Below are 25,639 nucleotides of genomic sequence, written 5' to 3'. Positions count from 1 at the left end.
TCCTACAGTGGCCTCTCTGGGGGCAGGCATCTCACGCTTGGCTGGACTGGCTGGTTCCGGGCCTGCCGGGTGCTGCGGGCACTGGGGATGTCTGTGTGCGTGGGAGTGTGCATGTGTGTCTGTGTGTGCACCCGCCCAGCTGGGCCTGCTTGTGAGTTGCAGGGGGTGGGGGATGTTGCGGGGCTAGTGTGAGTGCCTGTGACCACGTGTGTATGTCCTTGTGGGTGTGTAGGGCACAGGCTCACGTGTGTGTACCAGTGTAGTGTGCATGTACACGCACGTGCACATGGCTGCCCTGCACACACATGTGAACACCAATGCCAGCCGATTTGGTCACACAGGCGCCAGTGTGGACACACGTGAAGGTGTGAGGATGTTTGGGGTGTCAGTGAGTCTCGCAGGGGGATATCAGGCTGGGCCCTGCTTGGCTCCCACCCCCGCAGGCCGAGGGACAGCTCTCAATCCCCGCAGGCCTGATGGGGGTGGGTGGGCTGGTGGGTGGCTGAGGCCCTGGTTCCTATGGAGACAGCAGGATTCAGGATGCTCCTATTCTGGTCCAGATGGGCTCAGAGCTGGGGGTGGGGAGCCTGCCTGGGGGAGGGTCAGCTGCAGCTCCCCCCTCCACTGACTCCCCTCCACTGTCCTCCCTGTGCTCATGCTGGCCCCTTGCTACATTCCCTGACACCACCCCAGACCCACAGATTGATTTTCTGTGTGACCCCAGGCTGCTGTCTCTCCCTCTCTGGGCTGTAAGAAGCCTTTCAGCTCAGGAGCTGGGGAATGTTCAGAAGACCTTTGGCTGGGGAAAGGTCAGGTTGGGGGAAGAGGGTATTTGGGAGGAAGCACTGGGGGTTCATCTGAGGTTGGTACCACTGGGCTGGAGGAAGAAGGTGGTGTGTGTGTGTGGGGGGGGTGTGCGCGCACGTGCACTCTTTCTTAGGGCACAGTGTGGTGAAAGGAGGGAGGAAGGGAGCAACAGGTATGAGAACCAAACTTTGCATTCACAAATGTGGGTGTGTCTTTACTGGGCAAAGTAGAATCTTTGTTCTCTGCTGGGTAAAGGGAAGTACCCCTGCAGGGGTGTCAGGGCAGAGATGCTGTGTGTGTGCACCTGTTTCTGGGCTTATCTTGGTCCCCATCCCTCCTGTGCCTCCCTCCTGCTCACCGTGTGCTTCAAAGCCCTGAGTGCTCTGTCCCCTGCTCACCCCCTGTCTCCTGGCCCCTCTCCCTCCCCCATTCCCACCAGGCACCTTCCTATTCCTTCAGCTCACCAAACTCATTCCTGCCACAGGGCCTTTGCCCGTGCTGTTCCAGCCTTCTGGAATATTTGTCCTTGTCCTCATTGTCTCTCCCCACTTTGCCTGACTAGCTCCTACAGGAAGCCTTCCCTGATCCCCTCCGACCCTACCCCCAAGACCCAACCAGAGGCCATTGAGCTAACCCCAGTCCCAGGACTTCTCCCACGATGTCCTAATTGCTGGGAGACAGCGCCTGCTTGTGAAAGGGGGGTCTGTGGGGTAAGCAGCCCTGACACCTCTTCCTCTGATCCCTGGAGCCCAGCACAGGCTGGGCCCATAGTCCAAGTGAATGTTTATGGAGTAAACGAATGAACAAATGAATGAATGGAATTGTGTGTGTGTGTGTGTGTGTGTGTGTGTCGGTGACTGTGTGTTTGTATGACCGTGTGTGTGTGTCTCTATGTGTACCTGCCTTGAATCATTGTAAGTGTGTGAGAGTGTGTCTCTGGATCTCCGAGTGTGTCTCTGTGTTCCCGACATATGTCTATTTTCATGAATGTGTCTGTTTTCTATGTGTCTATCTGCATGTGTCTGGTGTCTGTATTTCCAAACACAAAGGTACATGTTTTTAGGACTTTCTGAGGGTGCATATGTGTATCTGCTTATGTGTCAATGTGTCTCTGTCTCTGGCCTCCTTGGTGTATCTGTGAGCAACTCTGTCTCAGTGTGAATCCGTGTGTGTGTATCTGCACATATGTTTCCGTGGGTCGCTATGCGTGTCTGTTGGCCTCTGTGTATCTGGGACCTTAGTTGTGTATTGGGGCCCTGTATGTGGGTGTGTAGGATCATGTGTGTGTTTTGTGTATGTGCCTCTGTGTGTGTGTGTGTTGAGATCTCTGGTGTATGTCTGATACTCTGGGTATATGTGTTGGGGTCTGTGTGTGTTTCTATGCCTGGATTCATACATGCTCCAGTGTCCCTGGGTGAGTACGTATCTAGGATCTTGGAGTGGCTGTCCTTGGGTGTGTGTGCGTGTCTGGGCCTCTAGCCGGGTTTGTGTGGGGGGTCTCTGAGTGTGTGTGTGTCTGGTTTCCCGTGTGTGTGGTGTGTGTGTGTGTGTGTCTGGGTCTCCAGGTGTCTGCCTTCTGTGTGGCCCGAGGACCTCGAGCCCCCTGCACCTCCTTTCGCAGGACAGCTACTGTCTGGAGGAGCCTGGGCCCCTTCTGGGGGGAGGAGTACACGGTGCACCTGCCTCTGGATTTCCACCAGCTGGCCTTCTACGTGCTGGATGAGGACACCGTCGGGTTTGTGGCTGGGGAAAGTGGAATGTGTGGGTTAGGGACCCAAGGCTGGGCACCTGAGGGGAGAGGGGATGTGGGTCCACACCCCACGAGGGCGTGCCCTCCCACCCAGACCTTGACACCTGCCCCCACTTCTCTTGAGGCGGGGCAAAGGGGCCCCTGACTCAGACCCTCACGTGCCCGCCTTCCTGCAGGCACGACGACATCATCGGCAAGATCTCGCTGAGCAGGGAGGCGATTACAGCCGACCCCCGAGGTGGGTGAGGGGCATGGGCAGAGGGAGGAGGGGGCCATGCCTGGGGTGGGCATTTGCAGGGGCATAGCACGTGGCATGGTGAAGCACAGAGCCTTCAGTGGAAACTTATTTCTCCTGTTGCTTTTGTCTTTATTTTTTGTTTGCTTTTAATTGTTGTTGTTAGAGACGAGGTCTTGCTCTGTCACCCAGGCTGGAGTGCAGTGGTGCTATCATAGCTCACTGCAATCTTGAACCTCTGGGCTCAAGCGATCCTCCCATCTCAGCTTCCAGAGTAGCTGGGATTACGGGTGCACACCACCACACCCAGCTAATTTTTTCAGAAATATCCTGTAGACACGGAGTCTTGCTATGTTGCCCAAGCTGGTCTCGAACTCCTGGGCTCAAGCAATCCTCCCAACTTGGCCTCCCAAAGTCTTAGGAGTACAAGTGTGAGCCACTATGCTCAGCCTTGTCTTTAGTTTTTGAGCAGTTAATTTGTTTGCCTAGTTCAATATTCAGATTTTATGATAAGCACCCCAGCTACTCTGTTCCCTTCCTGACATTGTCAGTTTCTTGTATGTCCTTCTAGAAATATTTTAAACATATATAAGCAAGTAACAGTAGTAAGAGCAGGCTGGGCGTGGTGTCTCACACCTGTAATCCCAGCACCTTGGGAGGCAGAGGCAGAGGCAGGAGGATCGCTTGAGCCCAGGAGTCCGTGAGCAGCCTGGAAAACATAGGGAGACCCCATTGCTACTAAAAATAATTTAAAAATAGTAAGAGCAGCAAACATTTATATACTGTATATATAAATATAAACATATAACCATTTATATATAATAAATATATTTAAAAATATTATTCTGACAGTGATGTAGGTTCATCATAACCCTGAGAGGTAGGTGCTCTAATTATTAATGCCCACTTTATAGGTGAATAAACTGAGGCACAGAAGGTTAAATGACTTGCTCAAGATCACATTATTAAGTGAGGCAGCCAGGATTTGAAACAAAGTTGTCTAGTTCCAGAGTCTGTGCTTTGTGTGTGTGTGTGTGTGTGTGTGTGTGTGAAAGAGAGACAGTGTCTCATTCTGTCACCTAGGCTGTCGTGAAGTGGTGCAATCTTGGCTCACTGCAGCCTCAACCTCCCGGGCTCAAGTGATTCTCCCAACTCAACCTCCCAAGTAGCTGGGACTACAGGCGTGCACCACCACACCTGGCTAATTTTTGTATTTTTTGTGGAGGCAGTGTTTCACCATGTGAAACCATGCTGGTCTTGAACTCTTGGCCTCGAGTGATCCACTTGCCTTGGCCTCCCAAAGTGCTGGGATAACGGGTGTGAGCCACTGCGCCAAGCTGAGTCTGTGCTCTTAATATTGTGCTTTTCTGTGCTTATACAAATTGCAGCCTTTTACACTCTGCTGTGTATCTTGCCTTTAAAGTTTTTTTAATTAATTAATTTATTTATTTTTGAGACGGAGTCTTGCTCTGTCGCCCAGGCTGGAGTGCAATGGCATAATCTCAACTCACTGCTACCTCTGCCTCCCGAGCTCAAGCAATTCTCCTGCCTCAGCCTCCTGAGTAACTGGGATTACAGGGGTCTGCCACCACACCCGGCTAATTTTTGTATTTTTAGTAGAGACGGGGTTTCACCATGTTGGCCGGGCTGGTCTCAAACTCTTGACTTCGAGTGATCCATCTGCCTCAGCCTCCCAAAGTGCTGGGATTACAGGCATGAGCCACTGCACCCGGCCTGTACCTTGCCTTTTTACTTCACTAAGTATCTCTGAGATCTTTCTATAACAGTGCTCTCAGAGTTTCCTCATTCTTCGTTTGGGATGGCATCATGGTGCTCCATTGTGTGGCTTTACCATTGTTTATTTGGCTAGTTCCCTACTGATGGCATCTAGGGAGTTCATAGTCTTTCCCTGGTTCAAGCAATGCTACAATAACTAGCCTGTACAAATAAAATTTCACACATATATAAGTTATATCCATCAGTCAGATAAATTCCTAGAGGTGAATTAAAGAATGCACACATTTGCATACTTGATAGTTGTTGCTAAATCACCCTCCATGGAAGAGGTAACAATCCACTCACCCCACACTCTCTCAAACAGTTATCAAATTTTTTGTGATCAATTAGTTGTAAACACCACCACACTCAGACCAGCCAGTTATCGAACTTTTTGATTGTGTATCTGATAGGTGAAATATTGCGTCAGCATAGGTTTATTTTCCACTTCTCCATGAGCCTTTTTTATATACAGTTTTGAAGAATCACTTTATTTTCTCTTCCATTTATTGTCTACTCATATTATACATGAATTTCCCCGCCACTAGGTTGTTTGCCTTTTCTTATTGATTTGTAGGAGCTCTTTACATATCGGGGGAGTTAATTCTTTGTCAAATTAGCTGCAATATTTTTTCTCTGTTTGTCTCTTATGTTTTGACTTTGCCTATAATTTTTTCATGTATAAAATTTCTTTTTCTATATTTAATCTCATATTTTTCTTTTGGTTCTGAATTTTCTGTTAGACCTAAAAAGAACTTCTCAACTCTAAGATTAAGAGAAACATTTTAAAACATAATTCCTTCTAACATTAATGTATTACACACACACACACACATATATATGTGTATTTTTTTTTTTTTTCATAGAGACAAGTTCTCACTATGTTGGCCAGGCTGATCTTGAACTCCTGGCCTCAAGCAATCCTCCTGCCTCGGCCCCACAAGTTGCTGGGATTACAGGTGTGAGCCACCATGCCTGGCCACTTATTGCATTAAACAAAAAACACATTTAAGTCTTTGATCTATTTGGAATTTACCTAGATACAAGGTATGTAGTAAGGATTAAACTTTATTACTTTTTGTCTACATGACTGTTAATTGTCTCAATACCATTTATTGAATAATGCATTATTTCCCTCAGTGGGAATTAGTTAAAAACCTACTATGTGCTGATCATCATTATAATCCTATTTCATGAGGGCTTACTATATGCCAGGCATGGTGCTAAGCACTTTACTTCTCAACATGCCAGTGAAGTGTCCACCAGAATGATCTCCAATATACAGAGGCATAGAGAGGGGAGGTGACCTCCCCCTTCTAGAAGGTGCAGAAATCGGAGTCCAACCCAAGTTGTGTCAACCTCCAAAATCTGTGCTCTTAATCTGCCCACTGAGCTGTACCCAGTGTACCTCAAACATCCTCCCAGGGGAGTGAAATTAAATGAGTGAAGTATGAGGCCTGGCTTCCAGGAACTTGTGGACTTAGATAGGAAAACAGAACACATTCTCACAGAACAGGCAGCAAGAAAAGAAGGAACGTGTCCATGCGTCTGCATGCATGCAGCAGAAATGTGGAGGCAGCAGTGGAGATAGAGAGATGTGAGATGAGACGTCTACTTTCAGCAGCTGGAGGGACTCAATCCTCAAAAGCGCTCTCCTGTTACACAATAGTGAGATCCTGGATTAAATAGGATTCCTAATACATTGCTGGACTTGCGGTAACTTTTTTTTTTTTTTTTGAGACAGAGTCTCGCTCTATCACCCAGGCTGGAGTGTAGTGGCATGATCTCGGATCACTGCAACCTCTGCCTTCCAGTTTCAAGCAATTCTCATGCCTCACCCTCTGGAGTAGCTGGGATTGCAGGCGTGCACCAGCACACCTGTCTAACTTTTTTTGTATTTTCGTAGAGACAGGGTTTTGCCATGTTGGCCAAGCTGGTCTCAAACTCCTGACCTCAGGTGATCAGCTCGCCTCGGCTTCCCAAAGTTTTGGGATTACAGGTGTGAGCCACCATGCCAGGCCAAACTTCTTTATAGAATGGGAAATCCCTCAGTATTTTTTCCATCTCAAATCATGAGGCTGGGTGGGATGGCTCACGTGTGTAATCCCAGCACTTTGGGAGGCCGAGGCTGACGGATCGCTTGAGGTCAGGAGTTCGAGACCAGCCTGGTCAACATGGTGAAAACCCTCTCTACTGAAAATACAAAAATTAGACGGGCATGGTGGCAGGTGCCTGTAATCCTTGCTACTTGAGAGGCTGACACATGAGAATTGCTTGAACCTGGGAGGTGGAGTTTGCAGTGAGCTGAGATTGTGCCATTGCACTCCAGCTTGGGTGACAGAGTGAGACTCCATCTAAACAAAAACAAAAACCATTAGCTAAAATCTAACGGGGAATGGTAAACAAAAAGCAAGGAGATCGTGAAGGATTTCCCTGAAAGCAAACGTCAGTATCAATTCTACACTCAACAAAGAGACTAAAACTTGGACTAGGGGCAGGGTGGATGTTACTCAACATGAGAATTCTCCATTAGGCTGAGACCCTCAAGGGGTCCCAGAATAACCAACTCCTGCTCCTCTCTAGGGATAAGCATGTTCACTTAGGTTTTCCAGAGTAAGATCAAACAAACACGACTTCACAATCAAAGATCAGCAAACACACAAGGAAATGAGACACCATGGGCAATAGTCAGCAGAAACAATAATCATCTGATTTAGGCCCACGAAGACTTTAGATTCTGTAATTATAATATACAGGATTTTTAAAAAGAATCAGATTTAAAGAAACAAAAGACGTAATCACAAGAAAGGTCTGCAATAACAGCAATAAATTACAGGTAATTACACAGACAGATGTTAAAAAAGAACCAAATAAAACTTTTAGAGGTAAGTATAATTGTCGAAATAAAAAATGGAGTGGTTGAGTGAAACATCAGATTATTCATAGTTAAAGGGAGATTTAGTGAACTGGAAGAAAGGTCTAGAGAAATTATTCAGAATTAGTTTCAGAGGAAAAGGAGAAAAAAATAAAATAGAAATTCAGAGACATGGAAAATAACTGTGGAGGTTTAACATTTATTTAATTGGAGTTCCAGAAGGATAGAATTTAAAAAATTAGAGACAGGCAAAAATTATAACAAAAATTGGGAAGAGGAAATAATTTTAAAAAATCAATCATCTAGAATGTTGCAGAACTAAAGGACGGATATGATTCCATAAATAGAAGCAGCACAATCCCTACTAAGCAGGATTTTAAAAAATCTGTATCTAGACACATTGTGATAAAACTGCAGTGCATCAGAGACATAGTCCTTAGAATTATAATAGATAGAAAAGGCTGGGCATGGTGGCTTCTGCCTGTAATCCCAGAACTTTGGGAGGCCAAGGCAGGCAGATGGCTTGAGTTCAGGAGTTCGAGACCAGCCTGGGCAACATGGCAAAACCTCGTCTCTACAAAAAACACAAAAAATTAGCTGGCTGTGGTGGTATACATCTGTAGTCCAAGTTACTGGGGAGGCTGAGGCAGGAGGATCGCTTAAGCCTGGGAGGCTGAGGCTGCAGTGAGCTGAGATTGTGCCACGGCACTCCAGCCTGGTGATGGAAAGCTAAAATTCAGTGGAACAATATCTTCAAAGCGTTGAGAGAAATACAGAGGGGAGAAATGTCCAAGATTTTTTTGAGGGGAAAGTATTTTGGGATTACATGATGAAGTTCTTTCTGTACCAGGGTGAAGTGTGTGATGGCACATGGCTGCGAGCATTGGCCCTAGAACTAACTATACTGCCTGCATTCAAATTCCAGCTCCGCCATTTGCTAGCTGTGAGACCATGGACAAAACTCTTCCTCCTTGTGCCTCATTTTCCTCATCTGAAAATGGGGATAATTACAGCACCTATATCAGAAGCCAGGGTCTTAACACGTTTTTAATTTTAATTGAGGCAGGACGTAGTGGCTCATGCCTGTAATCCCAGCACTTTGGGAGGCCGAGGTGGGTGGATCGCTTGATCTCAGGAGTTTGAGACCAGCCTGGGCAACATAGTGAAACCCCATCTTTACAAAACAACACAAAAATTATCCAGGCATGGTGGTGCACGCCTAAAGTCCCAGTTGGTCGGGAGGATGAGGCAGGAGAATCGCTTGAGCCCAGGAGGCAGAGGTTTCAGTGAGCCAAGATCGTGCTACTGCAGTCCAGCCTGGGCAACAGAACCAGACACTGTCTCAAAAAAAAAAAAAAAAAAAAAGAAAAAAGAAAAGAAAATAATGTTAATTGAATTTTTAAGTTAACACAATGCCCAGTACATGGTAGGCGCTTCATAAATGTTAGTGCCTGTGCCCTCCAGGGATTGACAGCTGGATTAACTTGAGCCGAGTGGACCCGGATGCAGAAGTGCAGGGTGAGATCTGCCTGTCAGTGCAGATGCTGGAGGATGGGCGGGGCCGCTGCCTTCGCTGCCATGTGCTTCAGGCCAGGTATGCTTAAGGTGGAGGTGGTGGGGAGGGTGGTCTGAGAATGAGCAGGAGTCCCCTGGGTCTCACCTGCTGCCTGGCGTTTGGGACCTCCTCACTCCTGGGGCTCTTCTGGGCTGGCAGTCAGGTTCCCTGTGTTGACAAATGGTCCAAGCTCACTGGGTTGTAAGTTCCTGGGGGCAAAAGCCTGTTGAGTCCCCAGGGACTAGCAGCAACAGACCAGACACTCAGGATGACAGGTGACAGGTGAGTGTGGAGGTGTAGTCATTAAATTGTAACTGACAAATACCCAATTCATACTGGCTTAAGCAAAAGAGCTACTTTATTGGCTTATATGACTGACATGTAGCTTCAGGCATGGCTGGGTCCAGGTGTTCAAACGATGACATTAGGAATCTGTCTTTTAGCTCTGCTGGTCTCTGTGTTAGCTTCATTCTTAGGCAGCCTCTCCCTAGGTGAGAGATGGCCCTAGCAACTCCAGGCTGGCACACTGCCAGCTCAGCCACTCCAACAGAAAAAAAACACTTCTATTTCCTACCATTTCCAACCAATGTCCTGGGATTAATTTTTACTGGCTCAAGCTAGGGCACATGCCTATCTCTGAACCAATTACATTGAATAATGGGTCAGGCCTGAGTCACAAGCCCATTACTGGAGCGGAGGGGGGATTGGCCCCCACTAAGTCATGTGAGAGGGGGGTAGTGAGGAGATAGGTCCTGTCCCAAAGAAAAATCAGATGGAAGATGGATGCAAGACCAGGAAAACCCACAGGTGGCCCTCTAGGGGCACCAGCTCATGAGACACCCATCTTCCCTCTTGCCTACTTGTCATGGCCATCCCCTTTTCCCTTCCTCACCTCTCTGTCATTTTGCTCCCTCAAATACCTCCACCCTTCCCCCACTCCTCTCTCATCCTGTTTTTCTGCCTTTTTTTCACCTCCCCAGCTCTCACTTTTAGGAAAATCCCTGCCCAGATTGGGGAGGACTCCCAATTTCTAGCTTGCTGTGTGACCACAAAGCCCTTCCTTGCCCTCTCTGAGCCTCTCCCACCACCTCCAGATTTTTGCTTCCAGGCTTGGCCTCAGCTGGGGCTTCCTAGAGTCTGTTTGAGGGAGAACCAGGGAGGCAGGTGACAGGCTGAGGGACTCAGCAGGGGGCAGAGGCTCCTGGTATTCCTTGAGCCTATGGCCCCTTCCTCAGCCACAAGGCTGTGCAGGATCCTTGCAGGCATGAGAGGGACTGATTGCTGTCGCTTAGCAACTGGGCCAGCTCCTAGGAAACCGAAGAAGGCTTTGGATGCTGTGCAGGGGTGGGAAGGGAGCAGGAGGAAGAAGGAAGCAGCCCCTGGTGTGGGGGTGGGGTGGTGGTGTGTTCCTGGGTTTGGGAAACGTCAAGAAGGAGGGATGGGGAAGCTGCCTGGAGTAAGACTTTTGGGTTGTCATGGCAACCAATGGCAAGGAGTCCCTGCCTCATGCCTTCTCTTGGGTCCTAGACAAGGTGTGGGCATGGGTGTTTGTTGAATGAATAAATGAACCAAGCACCCACCACCTGCCAGGTGTTATGCTAGGCCCTTTACACACATCATCCAATCTAACCCTCGGCTCTATGAGGTTGGTCTGTTATTACTCCCATTTTCCAGGTGAGGAAATGAAGACTTAGAGAGGGGAAGTGACTTTCCCTAGTGTCCCCTAGCCAATGAGGGCAAAGCCAGGCTTTGAACCTTTGCATCAAGTTTCCCATCTGGGGACTCCAGAGAATCTGAGGCTCTCTCTTCCCCCTCCCTGCTGCACTTCTACTTGCTGGGCTTTGTGACGTAGGATATGACCTTTTGGTGCCTCAGTTTCCTCATCTGAAAAATAGGGATATACAAGTGCCTGCCCATAGGGTGGTGACAGGAAGATACTGGGTTTGGACGGGCATGGTTAGTGGTGTCCCTAGCTGGACCCCTACATGGAACAGTTTGTTGCCTTGGAAACCAGCGACATTGGAATGATCTACTCTTAACAGCCTTTCCAAGGCCCAACTTGGGTGCCGTGTTCCCTCACTCCTTTCCCCATCTGTTCCCAGGGACCTGGCTCCCAGAGACATCTCTGGCACATCTGACCCATTTGCACGTGTGTTTTGGGGCAGCCAGAGCTTGGAGACCTCAGTGAGTGGTGGGGAATGAAACCAGGAAGGAGTGGGGCATTTGGTGGTGGGGCAGGGGTCCCCATCAGTTCTCCCACTCACAGACCACTTCCTTCGCCCTCAGACCATCAAGAAGACTCGCTTCCCACACTGGGATGAAGTGCTGGAGCTGCGGGAGATGCCAGGTGCCCCGTCCCCGCTGCGGGTGGAGCTCTGGGACTGGGACATGGTGGGCAAGAACGACTTCTTGGGCATGGTGAGCCTCATTCCCTGCAACACCCTCCACGGCTTCCCCGTGCCTCCAAGGGGGAAGGAAGATGAGACGGGCTGAGCCTCCTGGCTCTCAGAAGGGTGGAAGTGCAGCTGCCTCATCAGGTTCCCCTGGTAAGGCCTGAGTGATGCAGTTTCTTTGCTCTGTTGTACAGGTGAGGAAACTGAGGGTGTCAAAGGCACAGGAACCTACCCAAGATCACAGGATGGGCCAGATTCTCATTCTGGGATGAGAGTATGACAGATGACTATGTGCTGGCCCTGTGCTGAGTGTCCCTCCCACAGAGCCTCGTTACTTAACCTTCATGGCCACCCTATGAGGCTGGGACTGTTGCTATCCCCATTTTACAGACGGGGACATTGAGGCTCAGAGAGGCTAAGTGGCTTTTTCAAGGTCATATGGCTAAGAAAGGGCAGAGCCAGGATTTGAGTTCAGATCTCTTTGACTCCAGACCTACGCCCTTAACTCCTACTCCTGGAAGTCCTGGGCTCAGGTTCTTTCTCTTGGTTTCCCTGTCTTTGGAGACAGCCTGGCAGTTCCTCAAATAGTTAAAGATAGAGCTACTCTATGACCTAGCAATTCCACTCTTAGGTACATACCCCAAAGAAATGAAAACTTATGTTCACACAAAAACTCTGACATTACTGTTCATAGCAGCATTAGTCATAACAGCCCAAAATGGAAAAAACTCAAGTGTCCATTATAGATAAAAAAAATGTGGCCTATCGATACAATGGAATATTATTCAGCCATAAAAAGAAATGAAGTACAGTAAGTCCTCATTTAATGTCATCCATAGGTTCTTGGAAACTACAGCCTCAAGCAAAATGACATACTGTATGCTGTAGGAGCTTAACTCTTGTTTATTTTTTTATTTTTATTTTTTAGAAGGAATCTCCCTCTATTGCCCAGGCTGGAGTGCAGTGGCACAAACTCAGCTCACTGCAACCTCCACCTCCTGGGTTCAAGCAATTATTTTGCCTCAGCCTCCCAAGTAGCCGGGATTACAGGTGCACACCACTACATCCGAGTAATTTTTGTATTTTTAATAGAGACGGGGTTTCATCATGTTGGTCAGGCTGGTCTTGAACTGACCTCAAGTGATCTGCCCACCTCATCCTCCCAAAGTGCTGGGATTACAGGCATGAGCTACCCACCCAGCCTTCATTCTTGTTTATAGTAATTAGCTCATGGTACATCTGATTTCCTTATACATTATGAGTCAGGACTTACCATACTGGCACATGGATGAACCGTTACACTAAGTGGAAAAAGCCAGCCCCTGCAGAACACATATGATTCCATTTATACGAAATGTCTAGAATAGGCAAATCTACCGACACAGAAAATAGATTAGTGGTTGCCAGGCGCTGGGGGGCACGAAGTGACTGGTAATGAGTACAGGCTCTTTAGGGCTCATAGACAATGTTCTGGAATCAGCGGCACAACTAATTGCGGTAACTCTGTGAATATACTAAAAATCATTGAATTGTACACTTTTAAAAGGTGAATTGTTTAGGATGTGAATTACATCTCTATAAAGTTATTTAAAAAGAGAGAGAGGGTGGGGTTTGGGTCCCTCCAGGGCTGTCCTTATGCCTTTTGATAGATGAAATTTATGTCCCTAAACAGAGCTGAAAATACACTCAATCCAGACATGCTATCTCTAGCAGCTGTGTGACCTTGGGCAAATCACTCCACGTCTCTGAGCCTCAGTTTCCTCAACTGTAAATTAAGTGTCCCTGAGAGGCCCTCAGAAGCCCTCGGTGTCCTGGCAGCAGCTAATAATTTGGGACTTGTAGGAGAGAAGGAGGGGGCCCCTGGCAAGCCATTCTGCCCCTCTGTGGGTGGGCAGTCTGTTCTTCCAGGGCTAGGTGAGAACTGAGCCAGGCAGGGCAGGCCAGGGCCGGGCTGAGGGTCTGTGTGTCTCTCCCAAAAGGTGGAGTTCTCTCCGAAGACCCTCCAGCAGAAGCCACCTAATGGCTGGTTCCGCCTCCTGCCCTTTCCCAGAGCTGAGGAAGATTCTGGGTAAATGTGGGTGCGGAGGGAGGGGGCCAGGCTGGAGCCATGTCGGGCAACATCCACAGCGTGTGGGCAGAGCCCATGCCAGCCCACTCATTATCACTATGCCACTTCATTCATGCATTCATCCATTTAACAACTGGCTATGGAATGTCTCTCGAGGTGTTTACATAAGTCCACATGAGTTCACTTTACACCCGTTCACCTGTTCATGTGCAAACATGTTGGTTCACACTTGATGTATATTCAGAACTTTAGGTCCTTCCACACCTGTCCATACTGTTCATTCTTGAACACACTTGTTTATACCATCTCCACTTGCCTGTCCTGTTTACACCCATCAATATCAGTTCACAACTGTTTATACTGGCCACACCTATTCACACCTGTCCATGCTTGTTCACACTGTCAACAATCATCTACACTTGTCCACACATCCTGTACATATTTGTGTACACCGGCCACATCTATCCACTCTGGTCACACCTATTTATGTCATTTGTATACGTTCCTATTTATGCCTGTTCACACCTGCCTACCCCTGTTCATACCTGTCCACACTTGTCTATACCTGCCTGCACCTGTCTTGTTTTGCAAACACCCACCCTCCTCCCATGTGTTCTCATTGGCCTCTCTTGGCTCTCCACACCTGCCCATGCGTACTAGCGCTCTTCCATAAGGACATCTTTGATTTTCTTTTCTTTCTTTCTTTTTTTTTTTAAGACAGAGTTTTGCTCTGTCACGCAGGCTGGAGTGCAGTGGCACGATCTCAACCTCTGCCTGCCAGGTTCAAGCAATTCTCCTGCCTCAGCCTCCTGAGTAGCTGGGACTACAGGCTTGTGTCACCACACCCGGCTAATTTTTGTATTTTTAGTACAGACGGGGCTTCACCATGTTGGTCAGGCTGGTCACAAACTGCTGACCTCAAGTAATCTGCCCACCTCAGCCTCCCAAAATGCTAAGATTACAGGCGTGAGCCATCGCGTTCGGCCAGATCTTTCATTTTCTTATGATCTGATCCTGGACAGGGGGAACCTGGGTGCCCTGCGAGTGAAGGTGCGCCTGATTGAGGACCGCATCCTGCCCTCCCAGTGCTACCAGCCTCTCATGGAGCTGCTCATGGAGTCTGTGCAGGGGCCAGCAGAGGTGGGTGCGTCAGGCAAGCAATGCTATCAGGGGGGTGCTGGGGGTCTGGATCCTGGCCTCCCCCTGCCTCACAGAGCCCTATCTAGGCCCATCTGCTTTGGGGTCCCAGGGGCCGAGGTCATCTTTGTCTCCCGCCCCCACCCAGGAGGACACTGCTAGCCCCTTGGCTTTGCTGGAAGAGCTGACCTTCGGGGACTGCCGCCAGGACCTTGCCACCAAGCTGGTGAAACTCTTTCTTGGCCGGGGACTGGCTGGACGCTTTCTGGACTATCTCACCCGGCGTGAGGTGGCTCGGACCAGTGAGTTGCCCGCACAACCCCCGACATCACCGCCCTCAATGGTGGGCTTGCAAGAGGGTCCTGGGGGAGGAATGGGGAGGCCTCAGGCAGAGGGAAAGGGCTCCTTTTTCTGTGGGTCCCTGTGCTGTGCACTTCCAGACAGTTGGGAGCCCCATTGCAGGCTCAGGCCCTGGTTTTGCTACTTGTGAGCTGTGTGACCTCAGGCAATTCCCTTAACCACCCCGGGCCTCTGTACTGTGAATGGGGTTGATGTTTTGGGTCTTCCTGATTCTTGGGGCTGGAAGAATCATGACCCCCACCTTGGGTGAGTGGGGTGAGCTGGGTCCACCTCCCTAAATCCCAGCAAACACTTCCTCCTGTCCTTCCAGTGGACCCCAACACCCTCTTCCGTTCTAACTCCCTGGCATCCAAGTCGATGGAACAATTTATGAAGGTGAGTAGGTGAAGGCCTGGGGGACCGGGCGCAGCTTCCTCAGGTACCTCCTTCCCAGTGCCTACTTGGCTCCCTCACTTGGCTGGCTTCAGATGGCACTGAGCGGCCGAGCTGCAGTGCTGGTGGCTGGTGCCCGGCCTTGCCCTGAGTTGCAACCGGATGTGTCCCCCACCCCAGCCCTGGCCTCTCTCTGAACCTCTTCATGCATGGTCCCCCCTTCGCCCAGCTCATGGGCATGCCCCGGCCTCGCCCTCAGCCCCACCCCGTGTGGTGCCCCCTGCCCCCAGCTCGTGGGCATGCCCTACCTGCATGAGGTCCTGAAGCCTGTGATTAGCCGCGTCTTTGAGGAGAAGAAGTACATGGAGCTGGATCCCTGCAAGATGGACCTGGGCCGCACCCGGTGAGCAAAGCCTGAGGACCCTGACCTTCCGACGGCCCCCTTTGGCTACCCGGAGCCTTGTCTGGGGGCTGGGTTCATGCTGACTGCCACCCATCCTGGGGCTATGGCTGCTCAGGAGCTCGGCGGCTGAGCTCAAAGCCTTACACACAAGCTCTTAACTCCTCAGGCTGTGTAGCATAGGGGTTATGGTCAGGACTCTGATGCTAATCTCCCTGGGATCAAATCTTAGCTCTGTCACTACTGGTGGACAAAATTGCCAAAACTTTCTGTTCCTCAGTGGTTAAGTTTTTTTTTTGACACAGGGTTTTACTCTGTCACCCAGGCTGGGGTGCAGTGGTGTGACCACGGCTCACTGCAGCGTCAACTTCCCGGGCTCAGGTAATTCTTCCACCTCAGCCTCCTGAGTAGCTGGGACTATAGGCGCACACCACCATGCCCAGCTAAGTTTTTGCATTTTTAGCAAAGACAGGGTTTTGCCACATTGCCCAGGCTGGTCTCGAACTCCTGGGCTCAAGCAATCCTCCTGCCTTGGTCTCCCGAAGTGCTGGGATTACAGGCGTGAACAACTGTGCCTGGCATAATCAGATTTTTTAAATTAAAAAAGCCAAAATACTGATCCGATGTTCTTCTACTTAATGCACACACTACTTCTAAAATGTCCCTTATCCAGCTGGTGAGAATATTATCACCTGAGACGTGGGGCTCATGACCTCTGCTCCGTTAACTGAGTCATGCATGTGCTCCACAAGCATTAGTGATCTTTATTACTATGCTGCCGGGGGTCCCCGACATTAGTGATATTTACTGCTGTGCTGCTGGGGGTCCCCAACATTAGTGATCTTTATTACTGTGGTGTTGGCGGTCTCTGAGTGGGCCTGCCTGCAAGGGAGATGGTGGAGTGCTCAATGAGATTGGGAGGAAGCAGAGCAGTGGCTGGGGGTCATTCCACCCCTCCGTGGGCTCCTCCTCCTTTCTCTCCAGAACCTTCTCCTGTCTAACCTACAAGCCTGGAGCTGTGGAAAATTGTTGCTGGGGTATCCACTGGGGACCGTGGCAGAGACAGGAGAGGATCTTTCCTTGTGCTGTCCACACCTTCTGACTACCTTAGAGGCAGGCATCACGACCCCCTCTTACTGATGATGCAGCTGAGCCTCAGAGAGGGAAGGTCACTTGCCTAAGGTCACACAGCCAGGAAGTTACAAAGCAAGGATTTGATCCCAGGCCCTGAGCTTCTGGGCACAGTCCATCTGTGAGACTCCAAGTTGAGGGCTTTTCCTAGCACACTTGATAACGATGGAGGAAACTCAGTGGGCACCCATGGGGACAGGGGCATCTAGGGACCTGGACAGGGCAGAGTGGCAGGCAGGCTGTGGAGTTGGCAGTCCTGAGTTCTATTCTCAGCTGTGCCATCTCCCCAGTAACCTCTCTGAGCCTCAGTTTTCTTATCTGTTAAATGGGAGCAAGTAAGGCTACTTACCCCATCAAGTTGCTGTTAGGATTGAAAGAGATCATGGCAGAGACAAGTCCAGGGCTCAGCACGTTGGGTCCAGGACACAGTGGGGCTGGGAACCCCCCCAGCTCTCAGTCTAGGCGTGGGCAAGACAGACCCTCAATCTGTAAAGAAAGAAAGGAACACAATAATTGCAGATGGAAAAGTGCTGTTCTTCATCCACAAAACAAAACAATGATTGAGTGCCAGGCTCTGGGCTGAACACTGAGCATACGGTAGGGAACAAATAGTCCCAAGTCCCTATTCTGGGGGGAGACAGATAATGAGCAACTGGAGGAAGAAGGTTTATTTATTTATTTTTTTTGAGATGGAGTCTCGCTCTGTCACCCAGGCTGGAGTGCAGTGGTGCGATCTCGACTCACTGCAACCTCCACTTCCCAGGTTGAAGCGATTCACCTGCCTCAGCCTCCCGAGTAGCTGAGATTATAGGCGTGCACCACCACGCTGGGCTAATTTTTGTATTTTTTGGTGGAGATGGAGTTTCACCATGTTGGCCAGGCTGGTCTTGAACTCCTGGTCTCAAGTGACCTGCCCCCTCGGCCTCCCAGAGTGCTGGGATTACGGGCATGAGCCACCGTGCCTGATCAGAAAAAGGTTATTGAATGGGACCAGGGAATGGAAAAAACGAGGGAGGGGAGAGGCCTGCAGTCTTCCAGAGGGTGAGGACAGGGGCAACCTCACAGGGGAGGGGACATCTAAGCAAAGACTTGCAGGCGGTGAGGAAGGGAGTCTTGCGGAGATTTAACATTTAAGGGGAGAGTGTTCTGGGGACGGAGATGAGCCAGTGCAAAGGCTGCAAGATGGGAATGAGCTCGTCGTGTTTAAGCAACAGCAAGAAATCCCGTGGGAAGGGGCAGGAAGGAGGCTGCGGAAGTGGGGGGGAAGAGGAGTCCTCTCTGAGCTCAGCGGGGCCGGGAGGGTTTGGGGCAGGCAGATGCTGTGCCCCGAGGCTGAGCTGCTCCGCCGGCCCCTCCAGGAGGATCTCTTTCAAAGGCGCACCCTCGGAGGAGCAGATGCGGGAGACCAGCCTGGGGCTGCTGACGGGCTACCTGGGGCCCATCGTGGACGCCATCGTGGGCTCCGTGGGACGCTGCCCGCCCGCCATGCGCCTCGCCTTCAAGCAGCTGCACCGGCGCGTGGAGGAGCGCTTCCCCCAGGCAGAGCACCGGGTGCGCCGGGATGGGAGGCTGAGGCTGGGGATGGGCCGGAGCTTGTCCAGGGTCACTCGGAGGAGTCAGGACAGAGCTGGGACCAGAACCCAGGCTGCCAGCACTAGAGCATTCTGTCCTGGCAGAAGTGGGAACAGCGTTCTTGGCAGGGTCCGGGTCCCAAGAATGATAGTAATAATAAAAATAGGCCGGGCGCGGTGGCTCACGCCTGTAATCCCAGCACTTTGGGAGGCCGAGGAGGGTGGATCACTTTCAAGTGAAGTCAGGAGTTCGAGACCAGCCTGGTCAACATGATGAAACCCTGTCTCTACTAAAAATTCAAAAATTAGCTGGGCATGGTGGCTCACACCTGTAATCCTGTCTACTCCGGAGGCTGAGTCAGGAGAATCGCTTGAAGCCAGGAGACAGAGGTTGCAGTGAGCCGAGATTGCGCCACTGCACTCCAGACTGGGTGACAGAGATAGACTCTGTCTCAAAATAAATAAATAAATAAAATAAATAACAATAATAATAATAATGGCAGCTAACACTCTATGTAGCCTGACCATGGGCCAGATCTTGTTTTAGGTGATTTACGTATTTATTACCCCATCTAATCATAACATGCAGCCTGTGAGGTGGATACCAGGATTATTCCCATTTTACGGAGGAGGAAACTGAGGCCCAGACAGCTTAAGTCACATGGGTAGAAAGGGGTGATATTGGGACTGGCACTCACCCAGGCAGGCTGACTCCCGAGTCTGTGCTCATAACCAGCAAATAATAGAGTCTGGCACAAAGTTAGTGCTTCTTAAAATTCCAGATGTAAAACAGACAGAGAGAGAGAGGAAGTAAGAGAGAAGAACGCAGATCTGGCATACAGTAAGTGCTCAGAAACACCCAGAATAAAGTCTAAAAATAAATCCCCGCAGGTGTAGTGCTACACCAACATGGAGAGAAAAGCTGAAAACTCAGATGCTGTGAGTTTCAGGCAGATGAGGCACAAGAACAAAGTAGGCAGCGCGTGGGGTGGTAGGGAGTCATGCAGACTGTGGCCAACTGAAGCCCCCAGAGCTTGTCTAAAGGGGGCAGCTCCAGGGGATCACTGCCATATGGGAATGGAAGCCCAGTACTGCCAGATGTTTAGAGATTCTGGATTTTATGTGAGGTTATTTATTTATTTATTACTAACTTTTGAGACGGGGTCTTGCTCTGCTGCTCAGGCTGGAGTGCAGTGGCACAATCATAGCTCACTGCAGCCTCTATCCCAGGCTTGAGTGATCTTCCCACCTCAGCCTCCCGCGTTGCTGGGATTAGAGGGGTGCACCACCACACCCAGCTAATTATTTATTTTTGTAGAGACAGGGTCTCACTGTGTTGCCCAGGAAGGTCTTGAACTCCTGGCCTCAAGCAGTCCCCCTGCCTCAGCCTCCCAAAGTGCTGGGACTACAGGCGTGAACCACCGCACCTGGCCTAGTCTCTTATTTTTAAAATGTCAGCATGAATTCACCTGAAAACCAAACACACAAAAACATTTTGGGTCAAGCATTACAAAACATTTGTGGTTGGAGTGGCCAGTTTGGGACCCCGTGGTTGAATGCTCAGCACACCTCCTGAGGTGGCTGTCATTGTCCTCACCTGCAGATAATATCAGGTGAGATTAACTCTTACATAGTGCTGATGTATCAGACCAGGGTTCACTTTGCAGAAAGATCTAAGACCTGTTACGTGTTGGCAATGTCGTAACCCACTTCCTAGAGCCTCATTTGAGAGCTTTTGATTTATGCCACATCTCTCTCCACTTCTGTTTACAGATAGGGAAACTGAGGCCCAGAGAGGCAAAACACCTTGGCCAAGGGTTTTCTAGACTCCCAGCTGGGGTCTCTCCCCTCCTCCCCCTCCTCCCCAGCTGAGGAGTAAGCTCTGGGCCTTGACACTGGGATGTAGCTTGGCTTACACCTCACCTTGCTGGGCTGTCACCTGGGCTGCCAGCAGACGTGTTAAGTGGGGCACAGCTGTGGCAGGGAACAGGGAAGAAAGGAAGGAGGCCAGCTCCTCAGACAGCCTAGACCTTGTGTGGTGAGCCAATATCAGTGACATCCAAGTGTCCTCTAGTTCTCAGCTCCCAAGGTGGGCCTGGAGCAGGGACTTTTTCAGGCCCGGGGAACCCAGGGAAGCCCCTTTCTCTGCTGCACTGACGCCGATTCTTCACCCTCAAAAAGGAGGAAACAAATGAGCTGATGTGAAGACTAAAATTACCCTGGACTACAGATGGCGGTGGGGTAGTGGTGGCCTTGGGGACAGTTCAGGCTCCAGATGGAGGGGAAGATGCTCCCTCTGGGCAGTTTCAGGTACCCGGCTCCTGCAGGGCTCACCGTCAAGGCCAAGATTCCCCAGGAAGGTGGCACACGCCCCGGGGAGGGCATGTTTCATGTGTGACTACAACCTCTGAATAAACACAGGCGCAGACTCTTAGGCTAAATATAGCCTGGCAAGTGTGAGAGGTGGGTGGGGAGCTGGTTTGGGGGGAGCAAGATGCATCCAGGATGGAGGGGCACCCTTCCCTGAGTCACCTCTGCTGGTGCTGGGGAACTAGCCTTACCTTTAGATGGGCCAGGCCCCGGATTCACATGGAGGGGAACCATACTCTACAGTTTGCAGAGGGCAGAGGTGCACACAGGATGGACTCTGGAGCCCATTAGACTGGGTTCACTACTGAGCCTCAGTTTCCTCATCTGAAAAAATGGGATAATAGCACTTACTTACCCTTATGGGGTTGTTTGAGGACTAAATGTGATAGTTCAGGCTTGGTTTCTAATACTTAGTGAGGGCTCCTTGGTAGCTGGTGTTGAATGGCAGGAGAGTGTGGTGAAGAACAGAGAGTTCAAATCCTTGACTGGGCGAGGTGGCTCATGCCTGTAATCCTAGGACTTTGGGAGGCCGAGGTGGGTGGATCACTTGAGGTTAGGAGTTCAAGACCAGCCTGGCCAACATGGTAAAACCCCATCTCTACTAAAAAAAAAAAACAAAAAACTGGCCAGGTGTGGTGGCATATGCCTGTAATCCCAGCTACTTGGGAAGCTGAGGCACTAGAATCACTTGAAACTAGGAGGTGGAGGTTGCAGTAAGCAGAGATTGTGCCACGCACTCCAGCCTGAGCAACAGAGCAAGACTCTGCCTCAAAAAAAAGAAAGAAAGAAAAAATAAATAATCAAATACTGCCTGAGTCCAATTCCTGGCTCTGCCGCTTATGGCTGTGCAGCCTTAGGCAAGGGACTTTCCCTCGCTGGGCCTCAGTTGCCTCCTTTGTAAAATGGAGATATGATCCTTCCTGGGGTGAGTATTAAATAAGCGAATGTATAGAGAGGTATCTGTCCTGCTGCTGTTATTATCATAAATCACAGGTCTGGGTTTGAATCCTGATTTTGCCACTCATTAGCTGTGTGACCCTGGGCAAATCACTCGATGTCTCTGAGCTTCTGCTTCCTCATCTGTAAAATGGGAATCATGATGGTGCCTCCCTCTTAGGGCTGTGCTCTTGGCATAGTGCTTGGCACAAAGCCAACTCTGAGGACATTTGGCCAAATCTGCTTTTGTAGGATTGGTTTTGTTATTCCATTTTCCAGGTGGGAAAACTGAGGCCCAGAGAGGAAAAACTTCCTCGGCCAGCCAGTGTGGCTTCCTGGTCAATTCTCCATCTCACTTCTCTTTGCACCACGAATTTCTAGTCCTTGCTTCCTCAGTTTACGCAGCTGGGAAGTGGGTTTGGGGGGCTCCTCTTACCTTCTGCTCCTCCCAGCAGGATGTGAAGTACCTGGCCATCAGCGGATTTCTCTTCTTGCGATTCTTCGCACCTGCTATCCTTACCCCAAAGCTGTTTGACCTTCGGGACCAACATGGAGACCCCCAGACTAGCCGCTCACTGCTGTTGCTTGCCAAGGTGACAGCCATGGGTTTCCCCCATCCTGGGAACTCTTAGCCAGGGAAAAAAGCATGGTAGGAGCAGAACTGGGAGGCCAGACCCGCAGAAGACCCAAAGAACACCCGAAGAAACCCAAGTCTGAAACACCACCGTTAGCATTCCATCCCAAGGGTGAAGGCAGTCATCATGCATTCCAATTTCCCCTTTGGGAATGAAAACCCAACCCTTCCAGAAGGAAAGTGGAAAACAGGCTAGCAGTCATTCACACCTTAGTATGAATTAGATCATCCTTTGCAAAGGGCAACAACTTGAGATTCTGCATGAAAGTATGCATGGTAGGACTGAGCAGTTCTTGGGGAGGGTCTGGGCTCAGGGGCGAACAGAAGAAGGTCCGTGGGGGGTGCAGATTCCAAAAAGAGGAAGGGGAAACAGATATCACCTAAGGAAGGTGTTGAGTCTTCTTATTGATTTATTTTTTTCCTTGAGACGAGTCTCGCTCTGTCACCCAGGCTGGAGTGCAGTGGCACGATCTTGGCTTACTGCAACCTCTGCCTCCTTGGTTCAAGCGATCTTCCCACCTCAGCTTCTGGAGTAGCTGGATTTACAGGCGTGAGCCACCACAACTGGCTAATTTTTGCATTTTTAGTAGAGATGGGGTATCACCATGTTGGCCAGGCTGGTCACAAACTCCTGACCTCAAGTGATCTGCTTACTTCGGCCTCCCAAAGTGCTGGGATTACAGGCGTGAGCCACTGTGCCCGGCAATATGAGTCTTCTTTTATTGAGCACTGATTTGGGAGCCAGGAGGGGCCCTCCCCTCTGCTGTGACCTTGGCCCCGGCATCCCTCGCTTCTTTGCTCCAGGCTGTGCAGAGCATCGGAAACCTGGGCCAGCAGCTGGGCCAAGGCAAGGAACTGTGGATGGCCCCCCTGCACCCCTTCCTGCTGCAGAGCGTCTCACGTGTGAGAGACTTCCTGGACCGGCTGGTGGATGTGGATGGGGATGAAGGTGAGTTCCTGTGGTCCTGCCACATCTGGCTTCTCAACCCAATTGAGGCACCACTCAGGGACTTCCCCTTTCCCCCACCAGCTCCTCAGCACTGAGAATGTGAATCTGTGGGTCAGTCAACTAACATTTCCTGACACTTACTGTGCTAGGCCCCAGAGATGAACAGAGCTCAGGTGCTGTCCTCCAGGCCCATCCCCAGCCAATGTCGGGATGTGGCTGTGGGTGGGATCGTGGCATGGTGTGCATGCAATTGACAAACATCTGTTAAGCGCTTACTAAATAATAGGCACAGTTCTAGGTGCTGGGGATGCAGCAGTGAACAAGACAGAGAAAATCTGATCTCACAGAGGTTTTATTTTGTTGGGGACCACAGGCCATTAGCAAGATAAATAAGCAAGTTATATGGTATGTTAGAGAGCTGTAAGTGCTAAGAAGGAAAAAAAAAAAAGGAGGAAAGAACAGAGACCTGAAAGGGAAAAGGTAGAGAGCCGTGAGGATCCTGGGGAAGAGTGTGCCAGGCAGGGCACAGCACGTGCAAGGGCCCTGAGGTAGGACAGAGAGCAGCACTGAGGACACCTGTGAAGAAGAGTAAACTGGGGGCAGCGGGGAGGCAGAGAGGCAAGGCCAGAGAGGTGAGGGGGCCAGATCATGTGGGGCCTCATAGGCCTTGGGAAGAATTTTAGCTTTGACTTGGAGTGAAACAGAATCACAGGATGATTTGTAGCAGGAAAGTTGTGGTTGAGTCCGTACCATAATGTGGGGCTCAGGTCATAACCTAGTTGGATCCCAGTCCCATTGGAGCAACCTGTCAGAACGTAGAGCCTGGTTGTGGCATGGTGGGGTCCTTATGGTGCTGGGGTGGGGCGGTGGGGCTGTGTCCTGGCTCCCTGAGCGTGGTTAAATGCAGGACATTGCCTATATGGGACCCCATAGGGCGTGGCTGCCCCTGCTGGCTGCCTGCATACTGTCTGCAGATTTCTCTGGTTGGAGAGAGGTCTTCAAGGGCTACTCTGCCCGCCCCCTCCTCCCAGCCTCCATGATTGCATCCCCTATTGAGGGAGTGGAGTCTGAAGTTATCGCGCTCGTCCTCCTGCCTCTAGGGGAGCAGAGAACCATGCCCGTCCACTGAGGTCCTCCCTGGGCATGCTAGTGGAGCAAGGTGAGCCTGGATAGGGAGGGCTCACTGTCCACCGTCTCTCTTCTCCCATTTCCCAGAAGCTGGTGTCCCAGCCAGGGCCCTGTTCCCGCCCTCGGCCATTGTTCGCGAAGGCTATCTACTGAAGCGCAAGGAGGAGCCTGCCGGCCTGGCCACGCGCTTTGCCTTCAAGAAGCGCTACGTCTGGCTCAGCGGAGAGACCCTCTCCTTCTCCAAGAGTCCTGAGTGGCAGGTGGGGTTCCAGTACACTATGGAGGGCTTTCCGGGGGTGGCCTTTTTCAGGGTGCTGCCTCTTTGTACCCGGGGGAAACTGAGGCCCACAGTGACGCAAGGCCCCAAGGTGCCATAGCAACTTAACAATGACAAACTCTCAGGACAGGCTGTGCTCACAAGTTCAGGCCAATGTGGGCACAGGACATGGACAGGCACCATCACACATCCTTCAGAATGTGCACATGCGGTGGCGGGGATATGCCTTCCAGATGTGGATGCACACAGGACAGGGACGATGCTGAACCGCTCTCCAATGCTCCCACCCGGATCTAGAGCGCATGCTAGTCAGACGCATAAAATTGAATGTGTTCACTAGGAACGTGTGCAGATGTTCAGGCACATCCATCCAAGCATTCATTCACTCGTTCATTCATTCAGCAAACATTTATTGAGTGCCTATTATGTGCCAGTGTCCTAGGCACTGGAGATACAGAAGTGAACAAGACAGGTGAAAATCCTGCCCTTGTGCGGCTGGCGTTCGTGACTAGAATGCCCCGAGACACGTGCTGGAATCTCCTGAATGGGGAGCTGTGTGCACACCAGTAGATGATGATGGCTAACGCTGGGAGGGGAGCCCACGCTTACTGTTTCTATTTTATCAGAAGAATGGAGATTCTAGGGGTCAATTCTCTGGGTTCCAATTTTGGGTCCACCCGATGAGTGACCTTGGAAGGGTCATCTATCCTCTTGCACCTCAGTTTTCTCATCTGCAGGTTGGAGAGAATAACAGAACCAACTCCAGAAGTTTGTTGTGATAATTAAATAAGTTGATCAATGTAAAATGCTTGGAATTGCGTCCCAAGTACCATAGAAGTGGTAGCTATTATTAAGAAGGAAATGGATGCCCAGAGAAGTTGTCACTTAGAGAGGTGGCTGGGCACGGTGGCTCAC

At 50.4% G+C, this 25,639-nt stretch overlaps 1 protein-coding gene across 1 annotated transcript in view; it reads left to right on the top strand.

The window, feature by feature from the left end:
* The window catches only part of RASAL1 (RAS protein activator like 1), a 36,740-nt gene that overhangs the window by 5,093 nt on the left and 6,008 nt on the right, over positions 1–25,639 (top strand). Inside the window, exons 3-16 of the mRNA XM_030821446.1 lie at positions 2,429–2,542; positions 2,734–2,795; positions 8,908–9,037; positions 11,101–11,182; positions 11,285–11,416; positions 13,371–13,459; positions 14,482–14,599; positions 14,745–14,898; positions 15,267–15,331; positions 15,619–15,731; positions 18,218–18,410; positions 22,192–22,329; positions 23,175–23,319; positions 24,535–24,707. Of these exons, the coding sequence (XP_030677306.1) occupies positions 2,429–2,542; positions 2,734–2,795; positions 8,908–9,037; positions 11,101–11,182; positions 11,285–11,416; positions 13,371–13,459; positions 14,482–14,599; positions 14,745–14,898; positions 15,267–15,331; positions 15,619–15,731; positions 18,218–18,410; positions 22,192–22,329; positions 23,175–23,319; positions 24,535–24,707 (1,708 nt within the window). The remainder of the gene's footprint in view (positions 1–2,428; positions 2,543–2,733; positions 2,796–8,907; positions 9,038–11,100; positions 11,183–11,284; positions 11,417–13,370; positions 13,460–14,481; positions 14,600–14,744; positions 14,899–15,266; positions 15,332–15,618; positions 15,732–18,217; positions 18,411–22,191; positions 22,330–23,174; positions 23,320–24,534; positions 24,708–25,639) is intronic.

Source organism: Nomascus leucogenys, chromosome 10, assembly GCF_006542625.1.
Source record: "Nomascus leucogenys isolate Asia chromosome 10, Asia_NLE_v1, whole genome shotgun sequence".
Classification (NCBI taxonomy): Eukaryota; Metazoa; Chordata; class Mammalia; order Primates; family Hylobatidae; genus Nomascus; species Nomascus leucogenys.
This window is presented reverse-complemented; position numbering and strand designations above follow the sequence as displayed.